Below are 11744 nucleotides of genomic sequence, written 5' to 3' on the forward strand. Positions count from 1 at the left end.
GGCCGCTGTGCTTTGAGGAGCGGGTAACGCTGCTGGGCAGTGGCATGAGCCGCCGTACCTGGCTGTCGGCACGAGATGAAGCTCAGCAGGCTGTCAGAGACAAGCGCCAGGCCTTGAGCCATCCTAAAAGCCAAGAGCCATCCTAAAACCCAGCAGCCACCTTCACAGTAGCACCCCATGCTGTAAAACCCTCCCAGAGTCTGGCTGCAGGAGGGACAAGCTCTCCTTTGCTCAACCAGGAGCCTTTCAGAGGCCACCATCCAGGTCCCAGTTGGATACGTGGATGTCCGAGGGCAAGGCAACCCCTGTGCCATGGAAGGGAAATGCGTTGGATCCACCAACGTCGTGCCCCTCATGCTGGTGGTGTGCACCGAGGAGTGGGCTCGAGGCATTGCCTCAGAAAATAGCCTCACCCAGGGCTTTTAGAGCCCACATAGTTTTGCCCAAGATGTTTCTGAGGGCTGTGGCCAGAGGTATTTTACGGGAAGAATGTGGTAGATATGTAGGGCGGCAGCTAAGGGAGGCATCACTGTAGCGAGTAGGAAAGATACGCGCTCCCTCGTCCGCCAGCGATGGATCAGATGGAGGGACGCAGCCCAGTGCTGCGTTCTGGGATGGGGCTGGGGTAGGGAGAGCATGTGCCCGGTGTCAAACCCGATCCTAGCCCCAGGGAATGCCACTGCATACCCTAACCCTCACTGTGTCCCCCCCGCAGAAACCGCTGACCCCCTTCTCCTCCGGTTCTGCCCTGCAGGCACCCTGACAAAAACAAGGACCCAGGAGCAGAAGACAAATTCATCCAGATTAGCAAGGCCTACGAGGTAACACACTCTTCTTGCTAACTTTTAATGACATCAGGAGCTTAAGTTACCTTATTTTTCTGTACAGGCCTTTGTGCTTTTTCTGTGTATGTCTGCCTGGGAAAGGTGCTCAACCCCACAGAGGCAGACACTGCCGATCCGAAAAGTTTCCTCCACTTTCTCAACAGAAATGTCACAGAGGATGTCACCAGCATGGCCTCTGTTGCAAATATTTCGCTACGGGTCTGCCCTCTTCTCCCAAAAAGCCTCAAGGGAGGGAAGAGGGGGTATTCGCCAAGCCCCACGCAGCTGGGTGGCTGTCTTGTCCATGGCATGCATACATATAAGCATTCTGGGGGTGACGTAAGCAACGTTAATCACCCCAGGGCTTTAGTGGCTTCAAGTTATTCTCTGCATAAGCAGTTATTTGCACATCGCTCCTGCACGGCTCTCGAAATCAGCTTGCCCCAGTTTGCACCAGCTGACCCAATATTTCCATGAGGAGCGAGCTAAGCCTGTGGAAATGAAAGCGTATCCTCACCTCCCAGCCAAAAAACGTGGCTTCTCTGCAGGGCTTCTGGCTGCTCCGTAAAACTTTGGGTGCTGTGGTAAAACTTACTTACCACAGTGAGCCTGGAGGCGATGCCACAGTTCCCTTTCCCAGAACGTTTATCCCTGCGACGCGCAGCAAAGGCTGCACATTCCCTGTAGCCCATCCTTATGCAGCTGCAGTAACTCTCCAATACATGACTGTCAGGGCAGTTCCCCCTCCTGGTTTCAGGTGACCGTTCTTTTCTTGTCTACTTCCCAGATTCTCTCCAATGAGGAAAAGAGGGCAAACTTTGATCGCTACGGAGATGCCGGAGAAACCCAGGGCCACTCTCAGCACCAGCATCGCCAGTTCCACCACTTCCATGAAGGCTTCTATTTTGATGAGTCTTTTTTCCATTTCCCCTTCAATTCGGAGAGGCGCGACACCTCCGACGAGAAGTATTTGCTCCATTTTTCCCACTACGTCAATGAAATTGTGCCAGACAGTTTCAAGAAACCGTATCTCATTAAAATAACCTCAGATTGGTGCTTCAGCTGCATCCACATCGAGCCGGTGTGGAAGGAAGTCGCTCAGGAACTGGAGGCGTTGGGTAAGGATGAAGCCATTTCGGCTAGGGGCACGTCCCTCACCCAACGAAGCTGCGCCGATTGCCTTCGGCTTCGGTGGACCAAGTTCGCTCCCTAAATTTCCTCGGGGATTTATCCCAATGCTTTTTCGTGCGTTAATAATGTCGTAATCGATGAGGCTATATGTTAGAAATTAGGAAAAAAACAGTCCCGTACATCACAAGGGCAAGATGCCTTTTCTCCCATCCATATGGCTAGTGGCTTAGTCCAATGCCAATGATAATAAATGGTGGTGTGGCCGAGGGCTGCTCACGCCACCACGCATTTAGGCCACCAGCATTAATGCTGTTGCTTTTCACCCCACGCTCGGATGGCTCTGATAAGCAAAGATCCCTGCAGAATATGTCCTCAGCTTTAGAGCCACTACTGTACAGCAAAGCTTTGAGACCCAGTGAACAGGTTTGGCTGCCAAGGAGGTGTTTTGTACCTGCCCCTCTGCCCCCAGATTCCTCGTCTTCCCCGCAGGTGTTGTCTGCACACCCGCGCTTCCAGAAAAATACAAACTCAACAGGCGGCAGGAGACAGAGGCAGCGTAGTTCTCGCTTAGTAAGATGTTTTTCCGTGAGGTTTTCACATAGCTTGTGAAACCCCAGCAGACAGAACAAAAGAGGACAGCGTGTTCTCTCTCCCCCGCTAGATAAAGCTACGAGTTTTAAATACAATCGTCAAGGATGAAAGTATAGGGTTAGGAGGGGCAGTCCCACGAGTAGCTCCAGGCAGGACAAGGGAACAGAGCTTCAACCTGTGTTTTCTTCTAGGCGTTTTGGGTCACCAGTGATCTCTCAGTGAACCCACTCTCCTTTTTCAGGAGCGGGAATTGGAGTCGTTCACGCTGGGTACGAGAGGCGCCTCGCCCATCACCTCGGCGCACACAGCACGCCATCCCTCCTAGGGCTCATTAATGGGAAAATAACCTTCTTCCACAACGCGGTCATTCGAGAAAACCTGCGGCAATTTGTGGAGAACCTTCTGCCAGGGAATCTTGTAGAAAAGGTATGCTCTAGTAAGCGTGTCACGCACCGCTTCTTGCGCCTCTCTGGATATTCATCTCTTTAGCTGTTTCGGAGGCTAATCTGTTTAATTCAGCCCCCTGAGCTGATCTGCATCACCAATGCAAGCAGATGCACTGGCAGCTGGGGAAAGCGAGGCGCTTTGAGAACTTTTATTACAGCTACAAACCCTGGAGCCGTCAGAAGCCACTGGGCGATGTGGCTCCATAATGTTTCTCCTTGTGCAAGGGCTAATCTCGCTACTAGGCAGTTACACCAGCGACTCCTCCCGGTTGTAACACCCCAGACTCATACGAAAGCTACCCCCTAGCATAGGAACCCTGCAATCATGTCTGCTAGATTTCACTTCCCATCTTCTTTCCTGGGGTTCACTCAGCAAACTAAGGACCATTTGCTAACTTGGTATTGTCTGCTAAAACTCACCCGTGCAGAGACCTGTTGTTTGTTTCGTCCAATTTTGATTCAGACCTTTGAAACTGGAGCCAGCAGCACAAGCCCTTTCAAAGTTATAGGTAAAACCTCCTATGAGCTAAAAAATTCCTACATTTCAGCCTTGCTTAGTTCTGTTTGGCAGAGCTCTAAAGCACCCCCGGGCTTCCTTTCTGCACCGGGTCAGCCCCCACAGCACTCTCATCTGCCTGTCCTCTGCCTGGAGCTGCCTTCCCAGGGGCTCTTGTCCTGCTGTCCTCCATGTGTTTGAGTTCTTGCCCTGAAAGCAGGGTCTGCTGTCCCTTTCACAGCCAAAGCAGCTGCTTCCCCTCCTGCAGTTCCTCAAAACCAGAGCTCCTCTCCCTGCAGGCCCCAAAAGGAGCCATGAGCTCCCTTTTATCTCCTTCCACCTGGTCAAAGAGGTACCGCAGCTGAAACAGAGCAAGTTTGATGGAGCTCACAGGTGCCTGTTAACCCTCGGCTTCCCACTATGTACAAAGCATACAGCCCCGATGAACACTTGTGAGCATTAGCACTGACTTGAAACAGCATTGAGAGGGGATGCAGCAGCTAAGAGGGTTGGTGGGCTTTCAATTAATTTCCTGTGTTACGGCACAGATCAGGCATAACCCATTAGAAAGACAAACCCACAGTCTACTTTCTGTAACATCTGGACAGCTTGTCCAGGCTCAGCTCTCATTCAGACACCTGATCGTACAGCACTGCATGTGTCTAATGGCTCAGAGCTTAAACTAATGTGCTGATTATCTTTAAAGATTACAGATAAAAACTACATCCGCTTTCTCTCCAACTGGAAGAAGGAAAACAAGCCCCACGTCCTTCTATTTGATCATATGCCGGTTGTGCCATTATTATACAAGGTAACGCGATTCCCGTCACTGCATCGTTGACTGAAATAAATCCAGCTGTTGCAAAAGAAAACACGCTATTGCTGTGAGCCAAGGCGGATCGACGCCTCCAAGTACCACTGCCGGGTTCTAGGACAGCAGGTTGATTTGTGTTGGTTGAAAACGGCATGGCCGGCTGACCAACTTCATTAGGAGTTTTACTTCTCTCACCCGCCACAGATGTACCCTTAGGGGATGTGACAGCACGGGTGGGTTTCAGAGCTAGCGGCAACAGAGGCATGTACTAACCTTTGTCGGTAGCGGGATATTTTTGGGCACATCTAATTTGGGTTAGCGGGCAGCCCGTTCTCCTAAGAAACCCCCACTACGCACGTGCAAAACATCAGGTTGTAAAAATAAAGCTGTGGTTCCATCACGGCTCCCTGTACGATGACCAAGAGAGTGCAAACCAGTTCAGCAAGGGAGAGAGAGGGCTTTGACCTCCTGCAGCACGCGCCCAATAACATTTAAACAGCGGGGAGTGTTCTTGAAGGAAAGTCACCGCAGACGCTCGGGGGAGAAAATGCTGTGCGCTCTCTACCATAAACACATGCCGCTGCTTTCTTTCCATCCAGCTGACTGCCTTTGCATACCGAGATTACTTCTCCTTTGGTTATGTGTACGTCGGACTCCAAGGCACTGAAGAGTTGTCCAGTCAGTACAACATCAACGTCTACACTCCCACCATGATGATCTTCAAGGAGCACATCAACAAGCCCGCAGATGTCGTGCAGGTATTTCTCAGTCCCCTCCGAGAGCTTATGTGAAATGGATGCCGACTGTGGGTTTTCTGACCGAGCTTGTGATGAGGGGTTGGTCGGTGGTGGATTTGAGAGCAAAGAGCACTCGTTCTCGGCAGAAACTCGGGCTTCGGCAGAGAGCAACCATTAGGAGGGAGGAAGCTTAGTAGGCCTCAGCTGTGGCGTCAGGCCTTTTTAGGAGGGTGGCTGCAGGGAGCTTCTCGGTCTCGGGGGCCTCAAAACATCTCGGGCGATTCAGCAAGGACTGTGATGACTGGCAGCCTTCCCCAGGCTTTGCAATAGCTCAGTACTGACGTCTGCTTTCTTGATTCTCACCAGGCACGAGAAATGAAGAAGCAGCTCATTGACGACTTCCTTTCGCAGAATAAGTTCCTCATGGTGGCCAGACTCACCAACCAGAGGCTGTTCCAGGAGCTGTGTCCTGTGAAGAAGTCTCACCGTCAGCGAAAGTAAGGCTCTACGGGTGACAGGTCCCCCTGTTTTGTTCCCCGAGGCTCGGGGGCTGCTCCTAAAGCCGCCTTTTGTTCGATTGTGAGGGAGAAGGGAAACAATGGCGATGGATCACGCTGGGTATCCCCATTATCTGATAGGTTTCCGGATCATCAGGATCGTTCTGGCTAGCGGAAAGGGGATGGCTGTTTCCTCTCGCGTCCAGAATGGCTCCTAATCCTCCATCTCGTTGCACTGCCTAGGCACTGCGTGGTCTTACTGACCGGAGAAGGCGATAAGTTTGCCGAGGCTTACGAGGCGTTTTTGACTTTTGCTGCGGCCAACACTAAAGACACGCTGAAGTTTGTGCACATCTATAATGATCGGCAGCCGGAATTTGCGGACGCCTTGCTGATGGATGAGGAGAAGTATCGGGGAAAATCAGCTGTGAGGCTTCCCTCTCTTTCTAACTCCCTCCCCTTCTTCTTCCTTTTCCCTTCTGTCATTTGAACTTGCATCACGTTACGTTGGATGCTATACCTTGATCTGACACCTCATTCTGGGCAGTGATTTGAAGTGTAACATCTGTACCTTCCTCTCTGACATCCGTGATGTTCTTGGCCCGTCCAGGTGGTCCTTTTGGAGAGACGTGATAACGCGGGGAAGATCGCCTATAAAACCTTGGAAGAGGCCTGGCAAGGCAGCAAGGAGGACAACTTCATCCTCCTGGATCTTCTGGACCAGCTGAGGACAGACCCTGGCCTTCTCTCTTCAGAGACTGTCCTGGCAGACTTGAACGACGAGCTCGCTCCCGTAAGCGCACGGCCTTTCATTACCTGTTTGGACAGTCCCTTTGCGGTCATTGGCGGGCATCAGTTATATTTTAAAATAGCAAGGCGAGACTCTTAAAAGTTTTCTCGCTTGTGGAAGGAACAGGTCGTGGCGTGCTGCAGAGCTGATTTGGCCCAGGGTTCTGTTTGAGAGGTGGGAGTCCTGGCGAGCGGTTTTGTCATTTGCTTTTTGCTTTTTTTTTTTTAAACAGATGTTCCTTATCCGATGGCTCTACTCCATGCTGGATTATATCTCAGACTGCTGGGACAGTTTGTTTCACAGTAACTGGTATGGACTGAGCGTTAATGAGTCTCGGCAGGGAGCAGGATTGCTGCTACCTTGTTCAGATGCATAGTAGAACCAGGTTCTTATTACCAGGAGCGGAGAACATAACAAAACACATCGGTGCCCGTATTTTCCAGAAATTTAGGTGAAGAGTGCTGACACCGCAGTGGCGTTAGCGTCCGCCTCGAGAACTGGGTGCCTTGGCCTTGAAGCCGAGCGTGGGTGTTAAACGCTCCTGAAAGCGCATGTTAATGGTTGGTTTTCCACCGCTTCCCTGTCACCTTATTTTAAAATGGACCCATTTTTGTTCTCCTCCTTTTGGGTGGGAGCAGGACAGCGCTTAAAATCTGGATCGTCTTTACGACCCCAGGAAACAAGCCGAGTTTCTGGGGAAACCACATGGTATTGCTCAAGGTAGACGGGAACTGAAATTCGAGCAGAAACTGTGTGACTCGCAGACCTGATTGCTCTTTGCAAATCTTCCCCTCAGGCGAGAAATGATGCCACTGCTGTCCCTGCTCTTCTCTGCGCTCTTCATTCTCTTTGGCACCGTTATTGTTCAGGCATTCAGGTGAGCCCACGCCAAAACGTCAATCTCAATCACCTCAATCCAATCTGGCGCCTTAAACACACACTAGATAATCTTCCTTTGTAGCGATTCGAGCGATACAAGGGACTCTCCTCCCTCTGAGAAAGAGGAAACCTCCGCGAAGGCCGAGAAGAGTGACGCGAGCTTCAGCAAAGAGACTAACAGGTTCCTTCTCTTTTAATTTCTCCGGAAATGTTTTCTGCTGAAGCATTCCTCAGGGAGAGAGTGCACAGAGGGCGTTAGGTGGACGGCAGCCAAGGGCCAGAGATGTGCAGGCAGAGCGCAGTCATTGCGCAGGGCAGCGCGGGCACAGCGGGGCAGGCAGGAGGGCCAGGTAGGCAGCGAGGAGGGGGCTGCACAAACTTCATTCTTAAGCGATTCACACCAAGTTTTGCCCAGACAACATCCTGGAGGGAGAGGTAAAGGTCTGACTGACTTGTTGAGGAAGATCCCAGTTGGCCACTGCAGCGATTAAACTGGCTTCAGCTCCAGGGCACGGCATAAGGAGGCAGGGAACGAGTTCACGGTTTCTCCATCCTCAGTCACTCCCTGTTTCATTGCAGCAGGATTCCCAAAAAGGGCTTCGTTGAGGTGACTGAGCTAACGGACATCAACTACAACAGCAACTTGGTACGCCTGAGGCCGGGTCACATGAACGTGGTCTTGATCCTGTCCAACTCAACCAAAACCGCCCTCCTCCAGAAGTTTGCCCTGGAGGTCTACACGTTCACAGGGTAGGCTGGGGCCCTCTCCTGGGTTTCTTTCCCTGTTTTAACAACGTGTGTCATGCTGTTCCGATGAAAAGTTAGGAGCAGTGCTGGCTCGATCGCTGGGAGGGAGCACTTTTGGTGAGGGAAGCGGCCTTCACGCTCATTAGCAGCAATGAGACACTGAACACCGAGTGGCCTTTCCCAGCCATATGTGGTGAAGGTGGCCAGACAGGCCTGGCACTGCTGCCGCTTTGGCTGCACCCACATTCCAACAAATAGAGAGCACGACAGTGCTGCACGCTCGGTAATTGTCACCTGCGCCGAACTGGGTGAGCAAAGGAGTTGTGTTGACACAGCTCTGCGGCTGCCCTTGTTTACAAGTGCTTACCTGTCTGGTAGGAATCTGGCCTAACTGGGGAGACGTGCTAATCCCACTTCTCCTCTGCTCTTCCCCCAGGAGCAGCTCTCTTCATTTCTCCTTCCTCAGCCTGGACAAGCACCGAGAATGGCTGGAGTACCTGCTGGAGTTCGCGCAGGATGCAGCCCCCATCCCAAACCAGTACGACAAGCATTTCCTCGAGCGTGACTACACGGGCTACGTCTTGGCTCTGAATGGCCACAAGAAGTACTTCTGCCTCTTTAAGCCTCACAGATCGGGGGACGAGGGGGGAGCCCTGGGATCGTGCGAGGATTACGATTCCTCGCTACACACGGAAGCCCGAGGGAAATCTTCCTGCAGCCCAGGATCTAGATCCATTAAAAACAAATTACACAAATTGTCCTTTTGGATGGAACGCCTCCTTGAGGGTTCCTTACAGAGGTTCTATATCCCCTCGTGGCCCACACTAGACTGAGGGATTTTAAAGAGATTCTAACGGACAAACTTTTTATGAAGATGACAAGGGACAGCTCTTTCCAGGAAGACACAAACAAGCGTGATGAATGGACCTTAGGTTTTAGATGAACTCTCCCAGGGCCGGCGACTAGAAAAATATCTCCCTGCGTCTGGAGCCCGGGAGCGCAGCCAACTACACCAAAATTCCCTGCACCAACTCCTTTGTGCGTTTGGACGCCAAACTACCGAAGAGCCAAGAAGTCCATTTTTTCCCTTCTTGTCCTGCCACATCTGCTTCCTGAGTCACCTCCGTTCCACCTCTCGTTTTACCTTGCTGGAAGAAAAACCCGATTTCTCTGCCACGGTGACTCAGTACGGCCGGCGACACAGCTCGGGGCGTGGTTTTCTCTCCCCTTCCCCGTGTGCTTAGCCCATGGTGCATGGTGTAACACTGGCAAGACCCTGCAGACCCTCCTAGGCCCTGCCCTTCCAAAACACCTCCTGCCACCGGGCAGGCTTACTTTATCGGCCTTCCCTGTGGTAAGTGATCTGGAGTACAGTCAGGAGTGTCCCCCTCGCAGCAAATGCGTAGCTGGGGCTCACCTGTGGCGCGGGCTCGTAGGTGATTTGCGTGTTTCACGCTCCTTGTGTCACGGTTCCACATGCAGCTTCACCGGCTAAACCGTCACCGAGGAGGGAAGGGCTTTTGCATTGCCACAAGTACCGTAAAGGTGTGGAGCCATTTAAATGTCACATTGATTTTTCAGATGCCTTTCTGCTTCTGTCGATTTTAGACGGTGTCTCCTAGAGCCATGACTTTAACTGTGTCCTCAGATGGTAGGCGTGAGCTGCTGTGAGCCAGTAGGTGTGTAACAGAAACTCTACCTAGCTGCTAGGGAGTCGGTCCAGGCTCCTTTCAAACACCCCAATATCTGTAGTACAAACCAACCTTTCTTTGTATCGAGGAACCTAATTCTTCGAGGATTGTATTCTTGAAACTTTGCCCCAGAAGTGCCGTATCGTCAGACCATCGCTTACGCACCAGACTGCTCTTGGTTTAGGCGTGGGCTTAGGATCCTCTTGCCTGCTTCCCTCTCGCTACAAACCTTTCTTTCTCAACACGCAGGCGGCTGCCTTGGTTTTTTGTTTCTTTGCGTTGTGGTTTGTTTGTCTTTTTGAACTCATAGGTCTGCGTGCAGCTAGAAGAGTCGTAAAGCATGGGCTTTGGTTTATGCTTTGCTCCAGCTGTGGCTCCGACAGCCACTTTCACCACCGCAGGGGGAATGGGCAGCCCTTTGTGAGGCGGAGGGAAGGGTCGCAGCAGGCCGCCTTCCACTCCTCAAGCGATAAAGCAAAGCAGCGGGATTTCTCTTCGCGGCCGGGACTGCAATCCTGTGGGGCTTGCGCTTCCTTTTGCCTGTGCCAGGGCAGACACCGTTGCCCGGGCTGGTACTTGCTGCGCCTCCTCCAGCCGCTCTGCACCAGACCCAAGCCCAGGGGTCTGAGCAGGGCAGCCCTTGCTGTAGGGCTCCAAATCCGACAGTAGGGCACTTGATCAAGCACGTGGCGCTAATTAGAAGCTCACTCAGCCCTTGCCACCTTAGTTACTGTCTTAGCAGAGCAGCCAGTTAGTAGGAAAAACTTATGTCAATCTCTGAGCTGGCTGCCAATCCCACTGGAAATCCAGGAATGCGCAAGTCACTTTATGGCCTACGTGACCTAGTTGCTCACGAAAACTGGGCTTGCAGCATTCGTCCCCACCCTGGGAGCGGACTGGTCTGCTGCGACCACTGCAGGTCTCAAACACGGTGTATCGTGTACTTACGAATAATGGCTACGATGCTGCTAGCAGACCCTACGTGAGGTTACTTCAGTTTAGTTCAGCGGACTCTGGGCCACAGCTTGTGCTGCTGCGTGAACGAGGCGCTGAAGTAGAGAGAAGGCAGGAGAGAAGGCAGGAAGGAAGATGAGGTCTTCTCCCTGTCAAAGAGCTCTGAGGCGCACACATACTGCTGAAACAGAGCAGGAGAGGGAACGAAATGCTGGCCTGACACTGCTAGGCTTCATTTCCATCCCGCTGGAGCAATCGCCCTAGCGCGCGTGTGCTTCCCCTGCAGCTTGCTGTGCAGGACTGTGGCTAGAATACGGTTGCAGCCTGGTGGACAGCTCCGTGTAACTTTTTAAATGCTTGCAAAAGCAAAAAAGAACACCGTCTGGGTCTCTGCCATCTCTTCAGCTAGTCAGGAGAAAAGCCTGGACATATTAAAAACAAAGTGCCTGGCAGTGCGACAGCAAGGAAATTCAGCCTGGCCCCAAGTAAGAAGACAAGGCCTTATGGCCTTCAAAATACAGTCCACACACTGCACACCTGCTGGAATCCTTGCTTTAGTTTTCCTTTTAGCACAGGTAACCTCCTCTTTTAGAGTGAGTTTTGTTTAAGGAGCACTTGCAGCAGGCCAGCCGTGCCAGCCGTGGCTGGAGGGGAGCACAGTTCCTGGTCAGTTGCAACTTCACTGCTTTTAACCGGGTCAGACTAACTCAGCTTGTGTTGCTATTTTATGGAAAAACTTCTTTCACAGGCTGAAGCAAACACCAAACTGCTTTAAACCCCTCGTTTCTGTAGCTTTCGTGTCCATCATGGAGCACTGGGTGCTTGCTTTCTTGTAGAAGGGCGTGGCGTGTGTGCATCTGCCCTCTCCCAGCAGTTGCGAGCCCTCACCCCCCGATAATTTCCTAAGCTGCCACTGCCAGCGGCACTCGACCCAGAACGTTAACGTATTGTCCGCGAAATGCTCTTGTGATTCCATTCTACGCGTGGTGGTTCGTTATCCAAAGATTGAGGGAATTCAGTCCTAGCGCGCTATTCTAGTGACATCCGAGCAATCGCACACTGCTCAGGAGCCGGAGCGAAGGGATACAGGCCCCCAGTCCAAAGGTCGTACCAAAACTCCTCCCCATACCAAGCGTGGCAGGCAGCA

At 52.1% G+C, this 11744-nt stretch overlaps 1 protein-coding gene across 1 annotated transcript; it reads left to right on the forward strand.

Moving 5' to 3' along the window:
• Positions 1-749: 749 nt before the first annotated feature.
• On the forward strand, positions 750-9244 carry DNAJC16 (DnaJ (Hsp40) homolog, subfamily C, member 16; the record flags this gene model as incomplete). The annotated part of the gene is made up of 13 exons (XM_010283690.1): positions 750-821; positions 1612-1942; positions 2788-2972; positions 4195-4299; positions 4902-5060; positions 5406-5536; positions 5780-5963; positions 6147-6329; positions 6559-6635; positions 7123-7203; positions 7288-7386; positions 7785-7955; positions 8389-9244. Coding segments are annotated over 13 exons (2175 nt in total), but the record flags the coding sequence as incomplete, so codon positions are not given.
• Positions 9245-11744: the final 2500 nt, after the last annotated feature.

Source organism: Phaethon lepturus, unplaced genomic scaffold (genome assembly GCF_000687285.1).
Source record: "Phaethon lepturus isolate BGI_N335 unplaced genomic scaffold, ASM68728v1 scaffold14403, whole genome shotgun sequence".
NCBI classification, from domain to species: Eukaryota; Metazoa; Chordata; class Aves; order Phaethontiformes; family Phaethontidae; genus Phaethon; species Phaethon lepturus.